General features: G+C 51.4%; 1 protein-coding gene across 1 annotated transcript in view; it reads right to left on the reverse strand.

Annotated features, from left to right (window-relative positions):
- Positions 1-27,861, reverse strand: part of org-1 (T-box transcription factor 1) — a 116,508-nt gene that overhangs the window by 12,583 nt on the left and 76,064 nt on the right. Inside the window, exons 3-6 of the mRNA XM_075686113.1 lie at positions 20,674-20,790; positions 11,283-11,439; positions 9,826-9,978; positions 2,502-2,569 (exon numbers count right to left, since the gene is read on the reverse strand). Of these exons, the coding sequence (XP_075542228.1) occupies positions 2,502-2,569; positions 9,826-9,978; positions 11,283-11,439; positions 20,674-20,790 (495 nt within the window). The remainder of the gene's footprint in view (positions 1-2,501; positions 2,570-9,825; positions 9,979-11,282; positions 11,440-20,673; positions 20,791-27,861) is intronic.

The raw sequence follows: 27,861 nt of genomic DNA on the forward strand, positions 1-27,861 counted from the left end.
TCTCGGCGCGTGGTTCCGTTCCGTTTTGCCCCGAATCGGTATATAGGTGCAACTCAGCCGTGACAAAGTTTTATAACCCGACAGTCATCTCTGCTCAGCTTGCCGGGGCCTATACAAAACGATGAAATCAAATCGAACATCACGCTAGGACGTCGACGGACATACATGTGTTAAAAACAGGCTGGATTCAAATGTGCTTTAGGAGGCTTAAATTCTTGGATCGTGGCCTTGTGGGGTGGGGGGGAGGGGGGGCACTCGACGGCACGTATATAGCACGGATGAGAAAGAAACGCGGCCATCATTGTACGCTTTCCTGAGATCTGTGATATTGGCCTCAGCGAACGTTTTTACAGACATGGCGTGTACCCTGCGCATGCGTGCAGCCAGTGCTCTGCCTCTCCCTTATGTCATTCCCATATACCCCCCTCCCCATCCCCCCCCGCGACCTCTGTGTCAGGAGCGACCTCTGCGTCTTTCCTTTACCATCGCTTGTTTTCTTAAACGTCGCAATTTGCGTTGCGATGTATATATCCAAACATCTTTACAACGGCTGCACACGTAACCGCTGTTGATGCGACTTGTGGACGCGTGCTTGCGAAAAGAACACGTGACGACAATTTACAGGAAACCTTGAGCAACCGTGCATGGTCAAACCACGTACGAGACGTCAGAGTGCGTCAAGGTTATTCGAGTTTTCAACGCTGCAGTGAAATACGGTTTGGGAGACGGATATTTTTTTTTTCACCGACTGCATATATAGTTTTGCTGTTCTTCCTATACTGTTTGCGCGTGCAGTGCTCATTCTCTCCATCTCTCTTCCTCTTCTTGTCTCCCGCTTTCCCTTAACCCCCGTGTAGGCCGGGTATAGCAAAACGGATGCTCGTGTGGTTGAGCTCCCAGATACTCCCTTTCTTTTCTCTCTCTCTCTCTCTCTTTCAAGTGTAATGAAGAAAAACAGCGCACGGATAAGGCCAGTGAAATTGTCTGTTCGATGCCTGCATTGCGGCCACCGAGCCAGCAGGATCGCCGCTGCTTGGGGCGAGCGTGAGCCGCTCGAGTTTCCAGCTGTTCATGCTCTGTGTCGCTCGATTGCTCGCGTACACGTGACGCAACCTGCTGAACTGTTGACCCGCCTTTACACAGTCGAATCGGCTGCGATCCTGACCGTTATTTATACAGAAACATCATTCGTCCGAACGCCCTAGTGCATGCTTTTAGGCTGTGGCCGTTGGCTTTTTCTTCTCTCTCTCTCTCTTTCCAAACATTGTGATTTCAGTCGCAACGAACTGCTATATTAATGGTCTTCGTGAAGTACACACACACGCCTTGGACAAATTTGCACTGGCGCGGGCAAAAAAAAACCTAGAAGTGTAGCGATTGTAATGTAAAAAAAAAAAAAAAAATCACTACTTGAATTTTGCTGTGCGTTGCCGGTTTGATCTGTTGCTCGAGGCTGTCTATCTACGTGTGTCAGCTGCTAGAATCCGGTCAGAAAAGTGTATATAGACCAAGGTATAAGCGATATTTGGGCACTTGCATGACTGAGATTAATTTAGATTCTATACTTTGTTCTTGATCCATCGCGCATACCCTCATGTTCCACGGATCCGTATATACCGATATTGCCAGCTCGTCCAAATGTCAGCTTCGGTGGGTATTAAGTTAGCTCCGTTCCGCGGAAGCCCGCAAAGTGGAGAAGGGTTCACGAAAGGGAAGACTGTCGTCCACTCGACTGCAGCACGATGCTGCAAAGGATACCCAATACGGCCGCGTTTCCCAGAAACAAAGATTCGCGGTTTAAGCAAAACCTTTCATGCTCCAGGGATCGAATAGGGGACCGACGCCCTTGCAGGCGATCGCTCTGCCCTCTGGGCTAGCCAATCAAGGGGATGTAGCAGATCGCAAAGAGAGACAGCGTTCATCGATAACTTGTACATAAAACTCGGACGCGCACTGAATATGGTAAATCAGTCCCACGGAAGCCCGCTAGGTGGAGGAAAGTTCACTGAAAAGGAGAAATTGTCATCCGGCCACCTTGTACTACGCGGTCGGGTGCAGAAAAAATTTCTCATTTCATTAAGCAATTCAATCCTTTAAATTATGTGTGCTTGAAAATGTGCGTTTGCAGCTGTTAGCTACTGCTCTGGTAACTGCACATAAAACGATGCCAATGCTGCAAGTAAAACTCATGACAGAGGATGCAGAGACATCAGTTTAAAAAAAAGTAGCAGAACGAGTATCCCTAGGTATAACGTCAAACGATGTGTATCATGAGTGCACGCATTTGAAACACGACAGCAACGAACATAGAAACACAAGACAACACGAAAACAAGAATATTTCCATCTCCACAAGAAAGGAAGTACGTCCCCATACACAAAATTTTCTTTCAGGACAGTAACGAGTGCTCAAACCAGAATGCGTGAGGGATGAAAGGTATAACGAATTGCGAAAACGCCTTCATTCTTATTTCACGCGAAGTGACGCGATCTGGTACTCACCAGTCTTCTGCGTCGCAGTCTCTGAATCCCTTGGCGAAAGGATTGCTGGCAATTTTCAGCTGCGTTATCTGCAAAAAGAAAAACATGAGATAAAGATAAATCAAAGAGATAAAAAGTTGACACATACGCTCAACCCCGCTGGAAGCGAGAAAAAAATGATAGAAAGCAGCCAATGGCACAACTCTAATTGGCGAAATACACTTGGTTGTAACTATGACAACCGGAAGGGCGCGTGTAGTTTCGGAGTGCAGATCGAGTGCACACATAAGTTAGAGGCAACGCGTGAATGCCAATCTGCAACTGCCCGGTGCTTTAACGCAGGCTTGCGCTGGTAGGACGCTCGCGCCACCAACACACGCGCCGAAAAGCTTAAAGCAGCGGGCCTTTCAAAGTCCCCTGAGAAATTGAGAGCAAGATTCTACCCGCACCGATGGCTTTGGGGACATGGCGTTCAGCTGCCGAACACGTGTTCGGCAGCTGAACGCTATACTGCCATGGTCATGAAAGGGCTATGTGTGTTTTCGAATTCTGCATCATGAACTTGGGATAGCTGGGATCGATTAAATAAATATTAGCACATATGAACGGAGAAATGCGTAAGCTATAGTGAAAGGCCGCCTATAGAATGAGTAATTGTGTGAAAGGCACGTCCATGTCGCGCTTTTGGCAGGTTCCTGTGTCGCACCAGTGATCGAAAGTGCCTCAAGGTCTGTCTTTCGGCCACCAGCAGCTAGCCACACCTCAGAACCTAGCAGACGTGGGTACCTCCTCAAGAGCAAAGACGATACGGGACTTGCGTTCTCTTTGAAGTCAGAAAGCAACGCTTTCTATCAGAATCTTCTTATTGAAGTCGTTCACCGGTGGCGCAATAGATTCGCCGGTTACCAAGGGTCTGAGCGCCGCAGCGGTTCTGTCATGACACACGGCCGTGACACGCATGACACACACATGACATGTGTTTCATGACACACAGTGCGTGCAGCAACTGATACGATCAATGAGCTTCTTGCCACAGCTAGGAGGCAGAAACTGCTGCGCCCCGACATCCACGCCATCGCATGAACTTTCCCATCACGTGACCCGCTATACCGATTGGCTTCTATAAGCTTATCGAACCCCCTCCCTCGATCCGCCGCCTGGAAAACATTTGCCCGGTCACTCTTCGAAATGCGAACTCCCTTCAGCGCGCTCAAGCTCATCTGATAAAGAAGAAACAAACAAAAAAAGACGAATCGAGTGGTGCGGTCGTCGGCAAAGTAAACGCAGCGGTGGGTGGAAAAGCCAGAGAAACAAACAGAGCCCAGCGACAAGCAGAGCGAAAGCAGATTGTCAACGTCCGTGTTCACCAGCGCAAGAGAAACCTTGTCGCGTCTCAGGCCGCCGATCGCCTCCTCCTCGACCTGTCGTCGAGTTTACTACGAACCCACGACGCGGGCAGCACGCGCGGCGGAGCACAATCGAGGCGTTGGCAGATTCGAGCCACGCGCTCGCACGCGCGCGAGCGGCGACAAAGTGAGAAAGAAATTTCTTTTCTGTTTACTCTCCCTCGAGGAAACAAACCAACCCCCCGCGCGTGAGAAGGCGAGGAAACGAAACGCGCAGTCTGGGCCACCCGTGCGGTTCGGCACGTCTGCGGGGTCAGGCGGCATCGCACTCCTCGCGCCAGTTCGGCGAGGTTCTTGCAGTTGGTAAACTGGGTGGTGATGCTAACCACCGCCGCCCGCTATAAACTACCAACACTGCCACCTCTGTGCACGCGCAAGCTCGGGACGAAACATTCCTGCAGGCGTCGCCCCCCCCCCCCCCCCCCCCCGATGCACTCACACTCACGCGCGCGCGCTTTCGCACTCACGTCATCGCCTGGCTTGCCGCCGTACGGGCTTCTGCTGGCGATGTCGCCGTCGCAAGAGAGAGAGGGAGGGTGAGAAAGGTTTTTGTGAGCAACAAGTGATTTACCGCCTGCCTGGCGGCACTCGTCTCGGGAAAGTCTCGCTTTTTTCTTTCTTTTTATTGGTATTACCCTACGCCATTCGCGCGTTCTTTTTGGTGGTTCCCCCTATTTCCATCGTTTCGAGCGTTCGGAGCAAACTCTCTTCTTCTCGTTCCTTCGTCGACACCGGCGGCGACGCCCTTCTTTTTCGAGACTCTCGCGTCGCGCTTGCTGGCTACGAGGTGCAGAGCGAGAGAGATAAAAAAAAAAGAAAGGAAGGTGTCCGTCACGGCAGAAAGAGAGAAAGCGCGACCACGACTTGGCCGCCACCGTTCTGCGCGGGCCCATACGAATTACTCGCCCTCTGGTCCACGAGCGAGCTTCGTCGCACGCCAGTGGCCCGGAAAGAAAAAGATACAGAAAAAAGGAGGGTTCTCCGCAGCTCTCGAGTATCGTCCCGTCAGCGCTGAATTACGGCACTGCGGGAGGTCATAAATGCAACTTGCGACCCGCGCGCGAGCACTGCGGTTCACTCGCTGACGAACGCCGAGGCAGCCACGGTTCGCGGGCATATAACGGAGAGCACACTATGCGCAAGCGCGCTCTCGCACGCACACCATGCAGCTTATTCCCTGTCTCTCCGTCTGTTTGTTTGTTTGTTTGTTTGTTTGTTTGTCTTCGACCCGGCTGAGGAAACAGAGACGCGAGGAATGCAGCCGCGTGGCTTCCGCGCCGGAGGAAGAGGAGGCGTTTAAGAAGGAGTCATTATTCGCGCTCTCGCCCCGGGAGAAGAAAAGGAGCGCGTGGGGACCGTCCCGCGGTTTTGTCTTTCGCTCCTGTTTCCGCGTGGCCCGCGAACGGGCGCCGCGGGGACGGCGGTTTCCGAAACTTTGACCCAAAGTTCGAAATTGCGAAGCGTGTAACCGGCGAAAAATGGCAGCGTTAGCGCCGCTTCTGTTGGTATCTCAAAGAGAGAAGCGGAGTATACCTGAAGCAATAGCCCGCGTGGGACGCATACTCGGTAAACGTGCCTGTATATGGGCTCGGAGATGGGTGTGCATGTTGCATGGGTTCGGCCTTGATGCTTCGCTTGGAAGTCAGCGATCGTTGTGTGAGTTTCTTTTGTCTGCATTTCGTCAGTCGCGTTGTCATGTACCGGTGTGTAATGTTACGCTTGGTATTGTTTCTTCCTGATGTAGGGCCGCATCTGAAGTTAATGTCAGTCGTATATATAGTCCAGTATACTTGCGGTATCCGTGACACAAGACTCTTAGTATCCCGTGCGACCTGCAACACTGTTAACGTGTTTAGCATCTCTATATCAACGAACTATAGAGCCAGTCTATAGCAGCTCCACAAAGTGACCCAAAGCTTATTGTGTTGCGAGGAAGAAGCAAGCGTGACGTCACTGCGTACGTATAGCAACCCGTCGTGACGAAACTGCTGAGAGTTTCCGCGCCCCCGTCCCAGAAGAGACACGTGCACACAATCGGCGACAAGAAGTTTACCCGACATGGGATTGGCAAAAGAAAGCAGAAGTCCCGCGAAACTTGGGCCCAGCTGTAGGCTCGAGTTCAAAGTTTCAATCTAGAAGTTTAGATTGTTCATTCAACAGACGCATATGTTGATTAAATTAGGAGTGCTACACGCCTTAACGGAGTATAGAAATTCGCAATTATACCTCTGAGATTGGCGACGTGGGCCCGTTGGTATATACGGCGTACATTCGGGAACGCCGCACGCACGATAACACAGGGCACAGTCAAGTGATAATGACGCATGCACCAATCTGCCACATAGACGACCTCTATATCGCGTAAAACTACAGAATTAACGTTGACGCAGCTACATAAAGAAAAAGAAAGGCATGAAATGCTGGGGTTCTATACGTGCTATGAAACCACCATATGATCATTAGGCGCTCCTATTAGAGTGCGGCGGACTCCGGATTAACTCGGATCACATGGGGATCTTTAACCTGCACGTAAATCTCAGTGCACAACCTTTTTTTTTTTTTATCTTGCGATTCATCCCCACTCGAATGCGACAGCCGCGGCCGGTATTAATACCGCGACCTCGAGCTTATCATGCGCAACGCCATAGCCGCTAGGCGATACCGTGCATGGCGGGTGCAGGTATCTCCTACATTACGTATTAAAAAAGTGCATGCTCCCGCGCCCGTTGCTGATTGTACTCGTCACCGATGTCTCGCTTCTGGAAGGCCGGACAGCAGCAGGGCTTGGCACGTGCAGAGAGCAGCCCTTTGACTGCCGTGCTTTTGCCTACTAGCGCTGTGATAGTTATACTTATCTACAAAAAAAAAAAAAAGAACTTGCCGTGGAACCAATGTTCGGTAAACATTTGTGGCCGACTGTACGTATCGGTTTTCAGTTCAGCGCCACACAGGAGCGTCGTCCATGGTCAGTTTCTCCACCACCCAGCAATACAAGGGCGTTGTGTAGCACGGATCGGTATATGTATACAAGTTGTGTCGGGTTACTTACAGCTTCGCGCGCGCTAGGTGGTGCATGCCAGTGAGTGGTGAGGGGGGAAAGGGAGGAGAAGGGGGATGAGCGTTGGAGGGGGGGTGCGTGACCTGACGGAACACATGTGGACACTGGAAGAAGGGTGCGCCTATCCGTCCGGTGCGGAAGAAAGATTGCCCTGTTTGTTGGGCTGGCCGGCTGTCAGCATATAGCGTACTCCACACTCTGGCGTATTACGGTGCTGTTGTTCCTTCGTTTCTTTCTTTCTTTCTTTCTTTCTTTCTTTCTTTCTTTCTTTCTTTCTTTCTTTCTTTCTTTGGAAGCAGAAGGATGGCATTCCTTACCGTGACGACGGATACATTGCCCGAGTCAGTCCTAAGCAAAACGCAGCGCAACGTGTAAAATCGTGTGAAAGGAGTGGTCTCCGCGTCCTGTTACCTATTGCTTGTTCTGTCTGCTTTCAACTTTGCATTTTCTTTGCGTTCTTTCTTTTTTCAATGCGCTGTGGTACGCGAGGAGTCAGACGTTGCAAGGTTGCACGTTCCGTTGGCGTCATAGATTTAAACACGTAACGGAATCATGTGGAAATATATGCGGGAGATCGGGTGCTCACCGGCGGAACGGAAATGTTTGGGCTAACCCGTTCCCCAGAACAAAACACGGATCTTTCGAGCGTAAAGTGGCGAAGAACAATGGGCCTCATTTCAATTCAAATAAACCTTGACATGGCGAATATATATATTTGCACAAGGAGTTCATATTTTTTGTTCGAGTCGTTCCATCCCTGTGTGCACGTCGCCTTTTCTCTACTTCTTTCTTTCCCATGCGCCCCAAAATATTGAATGCTTGATTGCTTAAGAAAGACTAACCGTTAGGCTAGTTGGTAGCATAACTGATGACAAGAATTAGCGCAAAGGAAAGAAAGAGAGAGAGAGAAAGAAAGAAAGAAAGAAAGAAAGAAAGAAAGGACGCACGCGCGCACAGGATGAGAGGCGAACAGAAGACCCTGTAAGAGAAACGAGAGCTGGGTTAGTTGGGCCCTGTCCCTCACCATCCGTCGTCCTTTTTCGCGCTGTCTCTAGTCTTACAAGAGCTTGTGTTTGCACGTACCCTCTTCCTGTGTGCGTGTGCTCTCTCTCTCTCTTACGCTAATTCCCCTCCGTAATTGAGCGGTTAGTTTCGATTTTTACAGGCAATGCGGGACAATAGAGGGGTTAAAAAAGAACAATGACGACAACAACGAAAAAAAATCCGCGAGAGATGTGCACTGCTTTTGGCCACTTGGAACTGCTTAGTGCCCGTCGAAATCTCGGCACTTGAAGGTGTCTGAATTCCACTCCCACCGGAATGCTGTACCTCTACTATAGCCGGAATGGAATCCAGCGACCTTGTGCTCAGCAGCGACGCACCATGCATACACCCACCTAGCATCTGCGGCGGGATCGCTTATATACACTTGCAACGACAGTTTCGTGCAAGCGACGAAAGCCTCAAGGACATGCATGCACGTGCAGTATACAACCACTATGCGGTGCCGTCAGGGAGATTCGCTCACGATCTCAACCTCACGACCTCGACTTCACACAGCCCGATCTCAACAGATATTCGTGCATTGCACGCAAGCCCCAAGCGGCACAGTGCCGGAGGCCCTTGGGACATTTTCGCACCCTCTTTTCGAAATGTGACAACGAAGAAGACGCGTGAATTCCTGCGAACAGCGAAGCTTGGCTCCCTCGCTCTTCCTGAGAGAGAGGTGGAGAAGAGCAAGAGCGTCTCCTCTCGGCAGCGTCGCGGCGTTCGCATCCAGGAGAGCGGTCATTTGTCTCGGCCCGACAGCTCTCTGTCTCGTCTGTCTCGCGCGCTCCCGCTTCCCTGGCAAGACTCCGCGCGCTGTGGAGACTCGCACTAGCGTCTCCAGCCGCACGGCCGACGACGACGAGGAGGACCAGACCGAGAGAGGGAGCGGTCGAGGGAGGGACTCGCGCAACCGCTGCCAACTTCTCTTGGTGGCTCAGTCGCACTCGGTCTGCACCGCGGTCGCGCAAGGATGTGCGAGAACGCTTCTGTTTATCTCCCCGCTTCTCCCTCGTCTACTTTTACGCTGGCTTCTGTTTCGTTTCGTTTGTTGAGCCCGGTGCCGTGATAGAGCACGCGCAGTCGCAAAGTGCCGCTGAGCAACCCAGATCATTCGGCGACGGCGTCTCCTGCCCCGCCCACTCGCTTAACTGAAGAGGGAGCGAAACACAATAAAAGCGAGACGGACGCAAGAGGTATATAGAGGCAGGAGGATCGAAGAGGTGGCTGTCCGCAATGAAGTGCTTGCCAGTGTTTGTGTGACGTACAGGCGTATATCTTATCGTTTCGAGCCGCCCTGACATGTTTGCACAATAAAATGCCGTCACCTCGGATCCTTTCAAGGGAATCGGGGCACTCAGTCAGCTTGGCAGGTTCTTTCTTTTACGGCAGCAGCGACTACGAAGGGGGCGACATCGGGCAACGCCTTACGATATTGATTAGATACAGTAAGAACGACTTGGTTGCGGTTTATTGTAGAGAGTTACGTTTACGGATTTGAGATATTGTAAAGGAGTATAAGAAGAGTCTGCACGCTTTGGTGGCTCATAATGTCCTCGAGCAATATTCGCCATCCATCTTGCGTGCCATGTGGTTTTTTTAAACCCTGCGTGCCAGCTACTTTCAGGTCACGAACGGCATGCGAGTATCAGCGTGACACAGCATTCTTGGCATGAAAGTAGCGGGCGCATGCATAGTGTTTTAAGGAAAGGAGGCGCACGCAAGACAGACGACGATGATTTTTTAGGGACAAGGTCTAAGCCCAAAAGGCTGTAAAGGTTTATTTAGAGTGTACAAGTAGTCGGTCAGCTGCACGCTTAGCGATATCGCTCACCCTGTGGTTCTGGTAGGCGGTGACGGCGGTGAACTTGGTCTCGGGGAAGATGAAAGTGCGGAAGTTCTCCGTCTTGGACGTGTCCTCCCCTTTCCGGTTGACGTACACCACGTGACATCGGGGCTGGTACCGGTGCATCGAGTTCAGAATGATCTGCGCCAGCGGCCAAGCTTCGGTTAAAATAAAGGCATGCTAGCGTTGCAGTATAAGTATTCTGGCACAGAAAATAGTGTGGTGCAGTAAACGACGCCGCAGCGCCTGATGCAGGCGTTTATGACAGATGTCACCTTGTTGCAGAGTGAACAAATATGCAAGCACACGCACCGTTTGCTTTTCATTCATTCATTCATTCCAGTTCGAATATTACAGCTATTCATGTTCGTGTAAACGTAATTTATTTGGAAACGCGGTTACGTGACTTGAAGACAATGGCACGAAAGAGGACTAGGACCAATGGAAGTAAAATACACGAGCGCTGTCTCCCACCTACATTTTATTGAATAGAGAATTGAATAATTATCAAACAAAACTCACATGACTGAAAAGATTATCAAAAGCGCACCGTGTTATGGCTTTGTCCGCGTGCCCGCTGTCCCTGTAGATATAAGAAACGTCCTTGTTTCATAGTGCATTAGATGGTTTTCTCAATTGAATGTCTGCTTACGTGTCCGTTATTTCTTTCTTTGTCTCCGTCCGTTTTGTGCGCTGTAGTCTTCAAGTCATATATCCGCTAGCGCGCTTGTTTACAATGGCTGAGGAATTACGTGCTCATAGCCCGTAGTGTACTCGATCGCGTTTCTTTGCCTATAGAAAAATTAATGAGACAGAAATGTCGGACTCGTATGATAGAGTGCCATGGCATTTCGTTGGACAAGTTCGCTCCACTTCTTTTTTTTTTTTTGTTCATTTCCTTGATAGTGTTTACGTATTTCAGGCATTATGAAGGAAAAAGAAAAGAAGAACCAAATTCGATAGCATAAAATTTGCCTGAAGAGCAACTTGGGCTCACATTCGCAATATAGCTCTTGTACCCTATAGGATACAAGAGCTCTATTGTGAAATTAAGAACATTGCTATAGCAATGTTCGTAAGAGCAAACGCCAGGACATATAATTACGGCGATAGCGGCGGGCAAGTGGCAAATGGCAGTTACGAACGAAAAGCTTTGTGAATTACTAGCTTTTTTATTTATTTATTTATTTATTTATTTTTATTTACGTGGAGGTTACGTCAATTCGTCCGTCCTGGCGCGGGACGTTGAAGAGCAGCAGCGGCACCTTCGGCGGCAGTTTTCTACGCTACGAAGTGATCTATCTTGTCACGCACAAAAACAAACTATGATAGACTTCTAGACGAAAAATCTATCGATCAAGCCTCGACTTGATATCTCCACTCTGTAGCACCGCCTTTAACGAAACGTCACGTGGGTTGAAAGCAGAGCCCACGCCGAGACTCACGTGTCCGTTGTCGTCGAGCTGATTGTTGGTGAGCTTGAGCTTGTCGAAGGAGACCACCTGCTTGGTCCACTGGGCGCCCTTGCACGGAGACTCGGGATGCACGTGGATGCGCGGGGGCATGTTGGGGTCCGCCTTGCCGGCGACCATCCAGCTCGAGCTGCGCGTAACACCACGATTTCCCAGAGTTGTCTTTGTTTTTTCGACTTGGTGCTACAAATGGGACAGTTTGCTACCCTACACGTGGGGAGGGGAATGGGGAGTGCTCAGAGACGCTCCTAGATACCCCTTGGAGCTGGGAGCGCGACCAAGATTCGACAGAATTCAGATCACGAGGCCGCACCAATTGCTCCGATGGGAGCATTTGAACGTTTGTCTCGGACGTGCTCTCTCCGACTCTGTAATTTCGTAAGGTCTCCGCTTCGCCGCATATCGATTTGGAGCGCGGTAGGAGCTATTCGAATGCGCGTATACCACAAACGGGAACGAGCTGTTATGTAGGAGCGAGATATGTTTCTAATTAAGAAGTTTCTAGCGCGGCAAAGATGCAATCCCAGAACGCGGAGACAATACGCGGATGGAGTGGACAGACGAGAAAGGCCGATTTCAGTCTGTCCGTGTTTGTTATTATTTTTCCTTCGTTGTCAAGTTACATCTCTGCAGCGCTATAGAATACCATTGGAGAAAAAATTCAAATTATCTGGCGTTCAGCCATTGTTCATGCTTCTGGCGGGTGTCACTCGGCCATTACAGCGCAATAAAAAATACTAGCTAGCTAAATGAATAAAGTAGAGTTATAAAAATATAACGCGTCTAATTTGACTTAATGTTGCTCTTTAGAGTGTCCCTTTCACTTGTATATTTTTGTACTGAAACTTAATCGTTCCAATTTATTCACCGGGCGAGCAGCGACGAAGCCACCTCCTATATTGCTGGCACATGAGTACGTCTATAATAGGGAGCAGCCTCTTGTGGGTACGAACTACTGAGGCCACGAATGGAACGCGACACAGATCAAATCGAACAGTGGGCCTTAAAGGGACTCTAAAAGAGAAAAATGATTTCTTCTGAATCAGTAAATTACCTTTCCACGATACTAAAAACACCACTCTTACCACAATAAGACGCTTGGTAAGCCAGAAAAAGCGCAAAAACGAAAGACGGGTAGCGACGCCTTCTTGAAGTTTCCACACCTAGTCGCTGTGACGTCACGGATTTTGATGGCATCTTCTAGGGACTACTTACTTATACAGCGGTACATATTAACTACATTGTGTTCTAAAGGAACCAAATATTAAACATAGCAAGTTTCGGGAACCTTTACTCAGCCAATGCGGCCCAAATGCGAAGACACGCTTTGGAATCCCTGACGTCACACTGACGTACCAACATCGGGGTTTCGGCGCGAAATTCAAATACTGATACTTAGACGTTCATTTTCTCATCCAATAATGAATCTATTATTTTGAAATGACTGCCTGCAGGGTTCTCAAACAATGCTTTATTAGTCTAAACTGATTTATTGTTTCGCTTTAATGTCCCTTTAAGATGCCAAAACCACACACGGAGAGAGAGAGAGAGCTAGAGAGAGAGAGAGAGAGAGAGGGCTCTTTATTAGAAAAACAGAATTTTACCGGCGCGTATATAACCGCTGGCATGCTACTCTGTGTAGGGATGGGGAATGGGATTAAAAGATTCCAGAAGAGAGTGGGAGGAAAAGAGGATAAAAATAAATACGAAATGTCCGAGTGGACCTGATACTAATATTTACAGGTGACATGACGGGTAAATTTAGGCTTTTGTATAGGAAGTGTGCAATTTTTAAAGCTTTCCTATTAGACCAATTTCTGTCAGGTATTTGAACAATAAATCCAAAACCCGTCGCTGTTTTGAAGGGCCGGGCATTGGACCTAAGATGCTCGGTAACGTTAACGGTTCGTGGCAAACATCGGCTCCCGTTTCTTCAAATGTTTTCGGTGGTACAGTCCGCGAAAACGCTTGAACACTGTACATCATTCGACGCAGTTTGTTGCGGGGATCAAGCCGATACCGGATTTATATCGGTAGGTGCTTTTCTGGAACCTTTATACGACCTTGAACTTTTCGCCACGCCGGGCGGAGCTAACCCTAACTGGTCAACGCCGGTGAGGAGTACGGGCTAGGCCTTGGCCTAACTCCGGGGTGGTGGGGCATCATGCCCGAAGTCGAGATGGTGGAGGGGGTGGAAATCACCCCCGAAGAAGCAAGGTGCCCCGGCTGGACCACGGCAACGGGCAAGACTAAGAAGGCAAGGCAAGAAACTTCCAAGTCGATGCCGAGCCCGGTAAAGCAGGGAGGCCGCAGGGGCGGCCGCCGCACGGCAGCCCAGCGGAACGCGCTGAAGAAGCTAGCCGCAGCCTCAAGGCTCCCGAGACTGCCACGGGACCATATTCGAGTCATCGTTAGGCCAAGGGGTGGCCTCGACGTGAAAAAGATCAGCACTATTAGAGTGGCACAGGCGCTGGCTATGGCGGCGGCGCTTTCACCCGACGAGGTTGGCGAAGACATCGTCTGCCCCAATAACGTGCAAAACATCTACGTCGTCTCAACACGAGAAGAAAGGAACGCGCGTGCTTACGCGATGGTTCAACAGATACACCTGCGCGAAGGGGTCTTTGAAGTGGCCGCGTACATGGCCGCCTCGGACAATACATGCAAGGGTGTTGTGAGGGGCGTCGACGTCGAGTTCAACGACGCTCAGCTCCGCGCAATGATCGTACACCGGCGGAACCCCACCGCGTTGGAGGTGCGTCGCATCAAGACCACCACTACGGTTATCGTCCTGTTCGACGGACTGAGGGTGCCGAACTTTGTCATGTGTGGAGCAGGCATGCTTCCCTGCTCTCTATACAGAAGGCAAGTTGATGTGTGCTACGGTTGTGGGGAACTGGGCCACAGGGCCGATGTATGTCCGACCCCGAATGTGAAGAAGTGCAGGGGATGCGGAGCCGTGTCCCCCACTGAAGGCCACCAGTGTGAGGCGAAATGCGGCATATGCGGAGGCCCTCACCCAACAGCTGATCGTAAGTGCGAGCAACGCTTCCAAACGCCGTATGTCGTCAGGCAGAGACGCCGAAGGCGCCGGCGGAAGAAAACTGGCGACGCCAAGAAGGGCGGCAACGCGGCACGCGAGATGAGCCAGACACTGACGTCAGCGCTACGGAAGAGGAGCTCTTCGAGGGGACGCTCCCGCTCGCGCAGTCTTTCTCGCTCTAGAACGCGCTCCCGCTCACATGAGCGCTCCGTGCAACGAGGGCGCTCTCAATCTAGGGGCCGCTCCAAGTCCAACGTGCGCATCGCAGGAGGTCCCACCTGGGCCGACAAAGTGAAACAGACGAAGCAGACGGGCCGGACGCAACACGCCGCCGCACAGGAGAGCGAGCGGGCGCATGATCCCAGGATCGCGCAGTTGATGAACGAAAACGCCAGCCTCAAGGAGGAAATCCGGAGAATGAAGGCCGACTTTGAGGCCTTCCGAAACGCCAGCGCCGTTCAAGCGGCCGCGCCAAGGCAAACGTCTACGGAAGAAGGGGCCACAGCAAGAGCGGTCAAGCGCAGAGCCACCTCCTCCCAGGGTACTGTTGAGGACGTGAACACGGCGGAGGCTGCCATGCAGAGGTCCTTGGACCGCATGCAAAAATCCTTTGCCGAGCTGGTACAGAGTAACCAGGCTCTTCTACTCAGAGTGCAACTGCTTGAGAACGAGCTTGCCAAGCGATGTGACGTACACTACGGCGACGCCGCCAGGCCGGAGGCGGTGTCCAGTGAAATGCTACAAGACAACCAGCAGTCGTGGCCTGACGAGCAAGATGGCATCTCAGCCCAGCTCCGGTCTAACATGCCCAACCATGGCCAGACCGGATAGCAAGCTCATCGTGTGGCAGTGGAACTGCGCCAGCTTTCGGAGGCGCAGGCCTCAATTGGTGCAGTTCATCAAGGCCCGGGAGCTGCAAGAGAGGCCCCACGTCATTTTGCTACAGGAAACGGGAATGGAAACCATTTCTCTCCAGGGGTACCGAGCTGTCTCCTCGTTGGCGGAGAACGGGCTCGGCATCGCGATACTTATTGCAAATAAGTGCGCCTTCCAGGAGCACGATCTCCGTCTTGGCAACACCAAGCTGGAAGCGTTGCTCGTCGAGATCATACCAAACAGTTGGCTCAAGAACAGCGTCTTCGTTATCAATGTGTACTGCTCGCCTAGGGACAACCGGCAGACCTTCTACAGCCTAACAACCAAGGCATCGTCCAAGGCGCGGGAGACGCCGCTCGTTATGGCTGGAGATTTCAACGCGCCGCACGAAGCCTGGGGCTACGTGAGAAGCATTCCCAAAGGCTGCAGACTCCTGCAGGCAGCGACTGACAGCTCCCTAGAACTGATAACCGACCCCCATTACCCCACACGCATGGGAAACTCGGTTTCGAGAGACACCACCCCGGATCTGGCCTTCGTCAAGAACGCGCCGGGAGCGGAGTGGCACAACTTGCAAGAGAACCTGGGAAGTGACCACTACATCGTGGAAATCTCCCTACCGGTCAGCGCGGCCCCGCAGAGGGCCTTCGAAATAGTCGACTGGGACGCCTTCCGAAAGAGAAGGAAGGACGACCACGAAAAATACGAGTCGTTTGCGGACCTCGTAGCGCAGCTCAAGAAGGATGTAGCTGCGGTCACCAGGACCGTCGAAACGGACCTCAAGCTCGATCGCATGGACGCTCGATTGGCGCACCTGCTCGAAGCCAAGAATTCCCTCACGGCCAGATGGAAGACGCAGAAGCTGAATCGCAACCTCCGGAGGAGGATTGCAGCCCTCAACCACGAGATCGAATCGCACTGCAAGGAGCTCGGCCAGCAGCAATGGAACGAAGTATGCGCGTCCGTCGACGGCCAGATGCGTGCGGGAGGCAAGTGGAACCTCCTCAAGCAGTTATTGGACGACACCCAGTCTAAGAGAAACCACACTCTGGCTATCGATAGGCTGGTCCACAAGCTTAATAGCGAAGGCGCATCTATGAACGAAGTGATGGACGAAGTCGCGCGTCGCTACCTCCCCATCGGGCAGACCGGGCCAGAAGATTACCCGGCCTATGGCGGCAAGGCGGACGAGGAGCTCGACGCCCCCTTCTCCGTCTCGGAAGTCAGAGCGGCCCTTCAAGGCCTCAACGGAAGATCGGCGCCCGGGCCGGATGGAATCTCGAACAGACTCCTTCGAAATTTAGACGAAGGCTCGATCGAACTACTCACCAAAGAAATAAACGATGTCTGGGAGGCCGGCATCGTACCGGATGCCTGGAAGGAAGCCTCGGTGATCCTAATTCCGAAGCCGGGCAAGACACCAGCCATAGACAACCTGCGACCCATTTCGCTCACGTCTTGCGTGGGCAAGGTGGCGGAGCATGTCATCCACAACAGAATATCGAGGCATGTCGAGGAACGACACCTGCTCCCGCCGAATATGGTCGGCTTCAGACCCTCGCTGTCCACTCAAGAGGTCATGCTGCTGATCAAGAGGCAGATAGTCGACGTGGTCACGAGAGACGTCCGAGGCATCTTGGCGCTGGACATCGCCAAGGCCTTCGACACGGTCAAGCACAAGCACGTCCTCGACTCTGTGACGAGATTGAACCTCGGCGAACGCTTTCACGCGTTCGTGAACTCTTTCCTAAGGGATCGCAAGGCCACGATCAAATTGGGCCAGATCAAGTCGGACGGATACGCGCTGGGAGCCTGCGGCACGCCGCAGGGTGCGGTGTTATCTCCACTGCTCTTCAACATCTCCATGAGCGACCTATCAGTCCGACTCGACCGAATCGGTGCCGTCAATCTCAATCACGCTATCTACGCGGACGACATCACCGTCTGGTGCGGCGGTGGGTCGGACGCAGCGGTGGAGCGGGCCCTGCAAGAAGCCTTGCAAGTCACGGAAGAATTCCTCGAGGGCACGGGACTGGTCCTTTCGCCGACTAAGTCGGAACTCTTGCTGTATCGACCCGACAGAAAAGGCCGCAAGTTCGACACGACGCTGGACCAAGTACCGATCGAACTCAGAACGAAGACGGGTCAGCGCATCCAGAGGGTGGATTCTCTCAGAGTGCTCGGTCTGGTCCTCAATGCAAAGGGCAGCAACGCGCAAACGATCGCGCGCCTGAGTGCGAAGACGGAGAACATGCTCAGACTTGTTTCGCGAGTGACAAGCAGGAGGGGGGGCATCAGCGAAGCCAACCTCATAAGGATCTACCACGCCTTCCTTATGAGCCATATCAACTACGTGGCTTCTGCGCTAAACTGGTCACGTTCGGAGGAGAACAAGATCGACGCACTCATGAGGAAGAGTATTAAACGAGTCCTCGGCATCCCCATGACGACCAGCACGGAGAAGTTGATGCAACTCGGGGTCCACAACACCCTGAGCGAAGTCGTCGAAGCGCAGAAAACGGCACAGATTGTTCGCCTCTCTACCACCAAGGCCGGCCGCCGAATACTCGAGATGGCGGGTCTGGCAGCCATGGCCGAGGAGTCGTGCGCCGTCCCGCTTTGCCAGAGTGAAAGGGAAACCTTTCGAGTCTCCCCCTTCCCGAGGAATGTTCATCCACAACACAACGAGGCCCGGCGCGCAGCCAGAGCCCGAGCACTCATCAAGACTGCCCTGCAAACCCCAGAGCTCGCGTCCTTTGTCGACGCGGCGCGGTATCCCGGATCAAACTCGTACGTGGCCATGGTGGTTGACCCCCAGGGCAAGATCCTGAATGCGGCGTCTATACAACGCTCGACGGCGTCCGTCGCAGAGCAAGTCGCAGTGGCGCTGGCTCTGTGCGAACCCGGGCGCACGCATATCTTCACGGACTCCAGGTCGGCGGCAATGGCCTTTCTCGCCGGCTCTGTCTCGGCCGAGGCTGCGGCAGTGCTGAGGACCCGCAAGACAGGCACGACCCGTCATGTCATCACTTGGTTCCCGGCTCACATGGGCCGGAACGTCTCCCCCGGCTCGATCAACCCTAATGAGCTGGCCCACGACCAGGCGCGAGGTCTCATCAACCGCGCCAGTCCGAGGGGCCCGGCTTCGCAGGGGATCGACCGAACCACGGACCCGCTGCTTACTTTCCACGAGATCACTACTCATTACCAGCTGGGACGCAGACAGTATCCGGCTCCTCACCCGAAGCTGGGCAGACCCCAGGCCTCGGTGCTGAGAATGCTGCAGACGGGCTCCTTTCCGTCTCGCTCGAGGCTGAGCCACTACACTCCGGGTGTGGATCCCCGCTGCCCAGACTGCGGCGAGGAACGGTCGACCTTGAATCACATGCTGTGGCAATGTTCTGCGTTGCGCCACTCGCCTTTAAACCGGCAAGAAGACTGGGATGAAGCCGTCAAGAGCAACGACCTTCAAGTCCAGCTTCGGGCTGTCCAAAGGGCCTGCGACAGGGCTGAAGATCACGGTCTTCCGCCCCCGGCGCAGGTGCGGCCCGCGACTACGGCAACGTAGTCCCTTAGGACCAATTCAAGTTTCTTGTCTGTCTGTCTGTCTCGTCGCGGTACGCGGGGCATTCTAGTAATATGTGCTCAATTGTCTCTAAGTTGCGACAGTTATCACACTATGGGTTAGTGGTAAGTCCTATGCGGTACAGATAATTGTTCGTGTATGCCACGTTCAGTCGAAGACGATGGTACAATCTCTCTAAGTGTCGGGGAAGTGGTCATGGAATTTTCGGTCTCATTTCTGGGTCAATGTAACGCAGGAAGTTATCTTGGTGAAGCGGCAGATTCAAGATGCGGTCTTTTTCTTGATAGGCATATTTTTTGCCATGTTTGAAGCGTCGGCTTTTCTAAAGAATTTTCTTTTCAACTTGCGGTACTGGAGTCCATTTCTGGCAGCTTCGTCCGCTCTTTCATTTCCCGAAATGCCGGCATGGCCAGGTATCCCCTGGAACTTTATGCAATGCTCAGCAATCTTAGCCCTGTGGTGAAGATAAGCAATGTCAGATGCCGCTGGTTGATTATTGCAACGCTTGTGCCTGTTCCACATACTTTGTAGGGCTGCTTTTGAGTCTGTGAAAATCACCCATGTCTTCGGCTGCTGCTGTCGAAGTACATAAACAAGGGCCTCCTTAATGCCATATAGCTTCGCTGAAGTAGATGATGTCGCTCGCTCAAGACGAAACGAGAATCGTTGCTCTGTAGAGGGAACAAAAAGTCCGCATGATGAACGATGTGGAGTTGTAGAGCCATCTGTGAAAATGTGCGTTGCGGCTGCGTATTCTTTGTGCATATATTCCAAAGCTATCTGATAAGTATAGCTGCCTGAGGCATTTTTTTTTCGCACTGAATTCAGGTATATATGGCACGATTTCCAGTGGGGACAGTGTCCATGGTGAAATGTTTCGCGGCATAATTTGTGACGCCTGAGCAGGAATCGAAATAGATATGCTTCCGACGGCCTGCCCAAAGCCAGATGTAGCACAGGTTCTGGAGATATCCTTTAAAAAGTGGGTCTTCGTATGAATGACGTGGCGGAGGTGTATCCGAAGTGTCTCCTGCGAAGATAGCACTTCCAGAGGCAGGCATCCAGCTTCTGCTACAGTTCCTGAGCGGGACGACCCCTTCGGACGGCCAAGACATACGCGAAGGCAGTTCTTTCGTGCTGCCTCGAGTTTTCTCTTGCTTGTGGGAGACATTTTGTGCAGGATCGGGATGTAATATCGTAGTGTTCCGTCGACGTAGGCCTTATGGAGGAGCACCATTGATCGACAGTTGCTGCCCCACTGTGATCCGGCTAAAAATCGGAATACGTGCGACGCCGAGGAAATCTTCTCACTCAGTTTTTTCACTTTCACTGGGCGACCATGTGAGGTTCCTATCGACCGTCACTCCAAGAAACCTTTGCGTCTTGACGTATGGAAGGGCACGACCACCCAACACTAGTGGGTATTTTTCCATACACCTCCGCGTGAAAGCCATGGCAACGCTTTTGTCGGGGGACAATTTCAGACCCCTTGGATTTAGGTAGGCCGATATATACACACGGGCTATATAAGACATGCCGTATATGACGGTTTTGCAGGGGGCTCCGCGGATAGGTTTCGGCAACAAGGAGTTAATTTAGTGTGACCTAAATCAACAAGTTCACCAGAGTTTTTTTCCCATTCCGTACACATCGAAATGCGGCCGCCGCGGACCGGTAACTGAACCCGCGACCTCGTGCACAGCATCAGAATTCCATATATAGCCACAGGGCCACATGTTGCGAATAACGTATCAAAGGCTTTGCATAGATCGGCACGCCAACGCAGACGAGAGAGGCTGTGAACTGTTCACATATATCTGGCTTTTTGCAGTGAGCAAGTTGGCTGCGCGGGGACTGACCTGTGGAAGGCGTACCGGTACCGCTTGTTGTCCACGGGCACAAAGTCCATCATGAGCATGTAGTCCGCGTGCGGGTCCAGCCCGTACAGCTTCACTTGCAGCGTGGGGAACATGCGCCTGCGTATCGAGAACAAAGATCGCTTTGGTTTTTTGTTCACGGCTGATATCGATGTTCGCAGCAGTTTGCAGCATGCAGCGTCATGTTTAGCGCCAGTGGAGCAGGAGGAGGAGGAGGAGGAGGAGGAGGAGGAGGAGAGGTCGGCTCGGAGGGCGTGTCTCTAGCCTGCTACCCCTCACACGGAAGCGTGACACACAGGTAAAGGTAGGTAGCAGGTGACTAGGATACGGTACAATGAACTATTATATATACATGTTGTCCAAACCATTGCAGTAATTCTGGTTTACGGGTGTATACGTGGATATTGAAGACGAGGCAAACGTGAAGGAAAGTCTTTATCGGAATTGAATCCTGCGCTTTTACGTGCCCAAAATCACGATTTTGTTGTGAGGCTCGCTCTAGTGTGGGCACTCCGGATTGATTCTAACCACTTGGGGATATTTAACGCACGTGCCCCCAATGCACGCGAGACGCGGGCGCCTTTTTTTTTTTTTTTTGCATTTCGCCTCCAAACGACATGCGGCCGCCGCGGCCGCCGCGGCCGGGATTCGATCCCGCGACCTCGTGCTTATGGCAGCGCAACACCATAGGCGCTAAGCCACCGCGGCGGGTCAAGTATTTATTTGAGCAACGAAACTAAATGACACATTAGCAATTAAATAGAGCTAGCTTATAGATCGGCAAGCGACGATGATTTATTCGCTGAGCCCTCCCTCGGCAAACCGTTGCAGTTGCCTCCCATGCCGCAGCCCCCTACCTCACCCGGTGCCTTGGCTCACTCATACCAGACACTCGGTGGTAAGGGGGTAGGTATAGGTTCCGGTCTCGCACCGGCTTCGGACGTCTCCAATAAAAGAAAGAAAAGAAATTAAAGACAGCTGAAGCATCCGATGGTGGCATCGAACCTCCGTCGCTCAGCACAATAGTCCGATGATATATATAACCACTAGCAAGCGATCGCACGTGTCTATACTTCTCCCCTGCCAACGCGAGCATGCCCTTTCAGATGCCTGGCGCACATCAAGAGCGAGCTCTAGACCACAAGCGTGCGCGCGCCAATTTCCATTAAGGCCACAGACTCGGGACTGAAACCGCGAGTGACATAATACAATCGATCTTATACCACTGCCTTTCGCTTGCCTCACGCGCATATATATCAACGAGTTTCTTGTGAAAGTGACAGTGTGTCAGTTCCGTCCACTTGTCCATCGTGGCTGCATGGTGATATCTATGAGACGCTGTGCTATAACCGCGTCGCCTTCGGGACCGGCCCCGGTCATAACGAGACACGTTGTAACAAGAGGTGGACGTATATAAACTTTTGCGAATGTACGAATCCAATAGTAATAATATGCATCGAATGTCGAACATTCAAACGCAGAGGCATATATGTTTACAGCAGGAATATCTATTTCGGCATAAATATGTACCACTCCTGTACTGACTATAGTGCAAAAGAGGCAACTAGCTATTCATCAACAAAGCGTAACTTTTAATCTGGAGACCACTGATTGTCATTAAGAAAATTGCACTGATAGCCTCCCAACAAGTGTAGAGCTATGTTGCAAACAAGCTTTTCGATAAACAATGGTTGCTGTAGCACCAGCTACCCAAAAAACGCTTAATTAAGGCTTGTCAAGAAATGGTCACAAATTGTGGGGAAAAAAAGTGCTGAAGCAATTGTGTGCTGTAGACACACATAAAAGGGACGGCGGCAGGGAAAAAATCGCATGTTCTAATGTTAAATATAAATCTGTTATATGATCAGACTGCCAAAAACATTACATGGCACACTACAAGCAAAAGTTAGAAAACAAAGGCACCGCAATTAATTTTTGTTTCTGCATTGCTCCGAAAACATTCGTCGTTTTTCGCTTCCGATAATTCGCGATACCTTCTTTAGCGGAAGGAGAGAGCAGTAAGCAGGCTTAACATTCAGTTGTCGCGAAATATTTTGGTTAGTTTCGAATATCCGAAAATACCTAGTTTCGAATACGAATAGTCAGTGTGTAGTATTCGATTCGTATGCGACATTTTCGAGTGTATTCGACCGCCCCATGTTGTAACGTTTCTTCGAGGCACGAAAAATAAATCGTCGCGCCATCGCCGTCGTCTTCGTATTGCTAGTATTGCTGCTGTCGTTACGGCGTACGGGGACCGTTCTTTCCCGTATTCCGGAGCGCGCATGGCGTCTCACACAACGAACTCGCGCACACACGTCCGTGTACACGCGCTCTCTCGGAATTGCTATCAATTCAGCCTGTAATCATATTGCACTCCCCTCTAGTATCAGGAAGGCGAAGACTTTCTTTTATACGCTGTATCTATCCGTATAGCGCGACCGCGGACATGCGCTAAGCCCACGAGCACCACGTGGGACGCAATGCTGGACGGGCGCCGGCGAGCCTGGGTGTATAGCAGCGTACCACTATACCACTCGTGACAACATCTCGATGCGATTAGTGCCAAGAAGCTATCCGCTTTCGCCCCCCCCCCCCCCCCACACACACACATCGAAGAAGAGACGAGCCATCGTCGACGACACGTCCTCTGCGCGCACGCGATCGAGCACCACAAGTCGCGGCCGCGGAGGCACCCGGCCGCGTGTGTCCGGGATTACGCGGACCTCCTCGTGCCGTCGCAGGGAGCGGAGAGACGGCGGGCGTAAAAGTCCCCGGGCGGGACGTCCCGGGCGCACGGGCCGCGCAATCCGGGTGAATGATTGCCGGGAGGCGAGGAGGGTGACGCACGCCTGCGCGCGATGGTTACCACATGGACGGTGCTCGAGGCTCGCGCGCCGCCGTCCCACGCACTGCTGCATGCGGCAGCCTCTGGTGCTGCCGAGCCAGCAAGATGCGCGCATACGCGAACGGGGCAGTGCGTAGTATATACACGAGGGCGCCCTTCCCGGGCAAGGACATTTATCGGGCGCGCCACGTACACCGCGAAGAAGAACCGGGAGCGCCCTACGAAGCAGAGGAGTGGTGAGACGCCGCGGCTCCCGTATATCCACGCTGTACTATGGGAACGGACTTATACCTCGGTGCAAGTTGCGCGATGTGTGCATCAGAAATGAAGACAATAGATTGAGAGAGAGAGAGAGAGAGAGAGAGAGAGAGAGAGAGAGAGAGAGAGAGAGAGAGAGAGAGAGAGATTTCTTTTAAAAATCCCGGAGAGCACAGTAACTTAGACCCCAATGTAGGTGCTAGTAAGCTGTGCCTTTGGTATAGTTTGGGTGCCCGCCGATTTTCGATAGTTGCGCGCGTTAATCGCCGTAACGGGGACAGGTAGGCACGCGGTAGGTTGTAGAAACATGAAATTTACTCTGAAGGAACGAGTTGCGTCAGCGCTCTTTGTCGAACAGTGAGCATTATGGTCCCTCGCGCACCCGCCTCGCTCACGTTGATGGCAGCATTATCCGTTTTTTTACGTTATGCTCCTTTCGCATATCTTCTGCTTAAACCTTTCATAAACGGTAGTAAGAATGAGCGCCGCGTTTGTCTGACGTGTTTCTACGTCTAAGTGTCACCAGTAGCGTCCGTCATCGAGTTAAAATCCCCTAGAGGATAGCACGATAGGATATGCATGTACGTGTGAATTACGTGCACATGGCACGTTACACATGCAAACGCCATACACACCGCAACACCAAACAAAACTGAAGTATCAGTGTCTCGGAAGAAATTTACAGAAGCCTATCCTTCGTTGCCCGAGGTGCGCAGGTAGCGAAGTATGCGTGTTTCAGCTCGAGGGATACGTGACAGTCTCTCGCGAATATCCAGTGCGGACATTATAGGGCTTTTCTTTCCGATGTAAATGTCCTGTACGCGCAGACTAAGTGAGCCGTGTCTTCCCGTGTGTTGCGTGTAGGACGCAACGGCGATCTTCTCCAACTAATTTTAACTATGAAGTGTTTAGCGCAACGAAGGAAAGCGTAGCAGAGTTGAACTCTTCTACATATTATTACGATATCATCGAGCGATGCTCAAGAGACGAGCCGCCGCGTGAACGACGATGAAGTTGGTCGGTGCCCTTGGCGCGAACGAGTGTCGGCCTGGCTGCCTAGCTCATATGCAGTGTAAATAGCCTCTTTCGTCTGTGTCTTTCCACGCGTAACAATGTCTAAGGACTATCGAAATAATTATGCGTAGCGTTTAAACTTGTCATAGTGTGGTTGATTCTAATGAAAGAAAAGGGAAATGAAAATTGAAGAAAAGACAACCAGCATAGCCGCCGCCGGTGCTCCCGAGCCCACGGCCTCCGCTTGACCCTTGCGGTGCTTTCGCATTGGTGCATATACGGGCAGCGAACTCGTCAAGCGGAGACCGTCGGTTCTGATCCCAACAGCGGCCACCGTGTATTTTATTCCGCTTGTATTTCCTTTCTTTTCTTCTGTTTTTGCTTGATTAAAGGCGATCACACTATAACAAAATTTACCCTTTACTTTCTCGACAGTTCATAAAAATAAAGAGATTCGCCTCGCCTCAGCTTTCCTCGGCTTAATCGCAGCCTACTGGAGTCACATAGCTCGTCCCTGGGTGCTCGTCATTACAGAGGAATGTGCACCGGATCGTTCTAGTAGAATAACGATGCCGAGGCAGTCTCCGTACGTCTGCGGGCACTAAAATGAGCTGCGTGACTCCGGGAGTTCTAAACGTACAGCGAAAAAGCACGATTGACGAGACACAGCAAAGGACACCGCCCAGAGCTGACCGTGCGTGACGCAGAGCTGTTCATTGGATTTTCCATAGGTACGCAACCACTGCGGACGAGCAAAGTTAACAGCCCACCGCAAGATAATGATAATGAAGGTGAGTTTACACATGCATGGCCCAGACCTATGATAGCCTTTGCTTAGATGATTTCTCTTTTGAGCTGATTATGACTACGACCTAGAATGACGCATTCCTCTAAAACAGGTTCGCAACGACACGTTTTGCAGTGCTGCCCAAGAAATCCCCCAGCTGTAATACAATTCTTAGCATTGTAACCATGTTCGCGCAGCATATCATTCAGACATCGGCCAGTTTGACAAACGTAACGTTTTCCACACTTGCGTGGAAAACAGTAAACAACACAATGTGTGCAATTAACCAACTTCTTTTTATGATTCTTATCACAGCTAGGAGGAGCCTCCCTATTCGGATTAGTGAGCTTGGAAATCCCCATAAGCTTGTTAGGGGCATAAAACACTACACGAATATTTGCTCGCTTGGCGACTTTCTTAAGATTATGCTAGACGGTGTGAAAATAAGGAATAATGCTTGTCCTACCCTCCTGAGTAGTTGCAGGATTATCTTCGTGTTGGTTGTCTTTTCTAAACTCTCTTAGAATCCGTTCTGCCACTGACACTTGCAGGGACACGGGATAACCAGCCTGCGGAAGCCGTCCGCACTGAGAGGCAAAGCTAGACGAAACACCATGGTGGCACGACTTTTTCAAAGCATTATTAAGGCAAAGGTTAGCAATGCCTCCCTTGACCAACTTAGAATGAGCAGAATGAAACGGAAGAAGTCGTTTGTTAGCACGAGGTTCATAGTACCAACACGTGTGAATATCGGAGCAAGCTAAGCGCAGATCCAAAAACCGTATAGTGCGATTCTGTGGGAGCTCGTAAGTAACGTCAACGGGCGCAAGGCATCCTTTGACTATTGGCACCACCATGGCTACCTCAGTCTCAAGGTCAGCCGGAGAACACTGATTACAAAACAAAAAATCGTTTACGTTACGAAATATTTTAAAGACATTAGTCTGATTAATGTTCACTGACATGACGATATCTAGGCGAGCTAAAAATAAATCGCTGAGGAGCGGGGCAATGCACGAACCGATGCATACTCCGTTTTTCTGCAAATAGATGCTGTCATTCCATGTAATGAACGTTCATGACAAATAAAAGCTCAAAAGTTCTAAAAATTTGTTACTAGACAGCCCAGCATTATTCTGAAAAGGGGTGACACCCAATTCACCAATTGTCTGCGAAATAGCCGACAGCAGGTCATTGTGAGGAATAGAATAGTACAGGTTCTTCACATCGACGGAGAAGACTTGAAAGCCTCGATCGGAGTTGTCCTTCAAAAAGTAAATCACTTCATCGGAGTTGCGTATCATAAAAGGCTATAAAACGCTGAAAGGTTTGAGCTGCGTTGCGCAGACCGAAAGGCATGCGTAAATACCCAAAAAGGCCAAATGGGGTAGTCATAGCAGTTTTTGGAAAGTCAGCTAGCTCGACGGTGACCTGCTGATAACCTTTCACAAGATCGATTGTCGAATATATTGTTGTGCCGGCTAAAAAGGCAGTGCAACCTTGAATATTGGGTAGCGGGCATCGGCCGGGAAAGTGACCGCATTTAGCGCGCGATAATCACCACAGGGCCGCCAGTCATTGTTCTTCTTAGGTGCCATGTGTACAGTGCTGCCGACCACGAGCTTTATGACGGACGAATGATTTTTAGTTGCAACATATGCTCGAATTCATTGCGGGCACATCGAACTCTATCAGGACCGAGTCGGCGGAGGCGGCATGCAGTGAACGGGCGGGCCTGTCGTAACAATACAATGTGCTACAGTGTGTTTAGGGGTTTTATCCATCGGAGAATGTCTAGTAATCTCCGGAAACTCGTTGACGAGAGCTGCATATGGTGAGGTAGACAGTTTCATGAAAGTAGGGTTGAGAGCAGTAGCGTGTGACAGAAAACCGTTGACTGACAAACCCGCGATGTTATCCGCCAGGCGACAGCGGCCCATGTCCACGAGCAGATGAAAACAGCTCAAGAAATCAGCCCCTGAGATGGATAGCGGACGTCTGCTACCCGAAATACCCATGGCAACCTTCTCTTAAAACCTAGGTCGAGGGCAGTAGACTTCTGTCCGTAAGTTGCGATGGCAGAGGAGTTGATAGCTTGTAGGGGGGTTGACTTCGCGCGGAGGCGCCGGTCGCCTTTGAACTCAGGAATTATGCTAACCTTGGCACCATTGTCTACCAACAAACGGACTCCTGTGGTTCGATCGGTTATATGGAAAAGGCGGCTTGACGTAAGGTCATGATCGCCCGCCACTGTTATTGACGA

Source organism: Dermacentor variabilis, chromosome 3 (genome assembly GCF_050947875.1).
Source record: "Dermacentor variabilis isolate Ectoservices chromosome 3, ASM5094787v1, whole genome shotgun sequence".
Lineage (NCBI taxonomy): Eukaryota > Metazoa > Arthropoda > Arachnida > Ixodida > Ixodidae > Dermacentor > Dermacentor variabilis.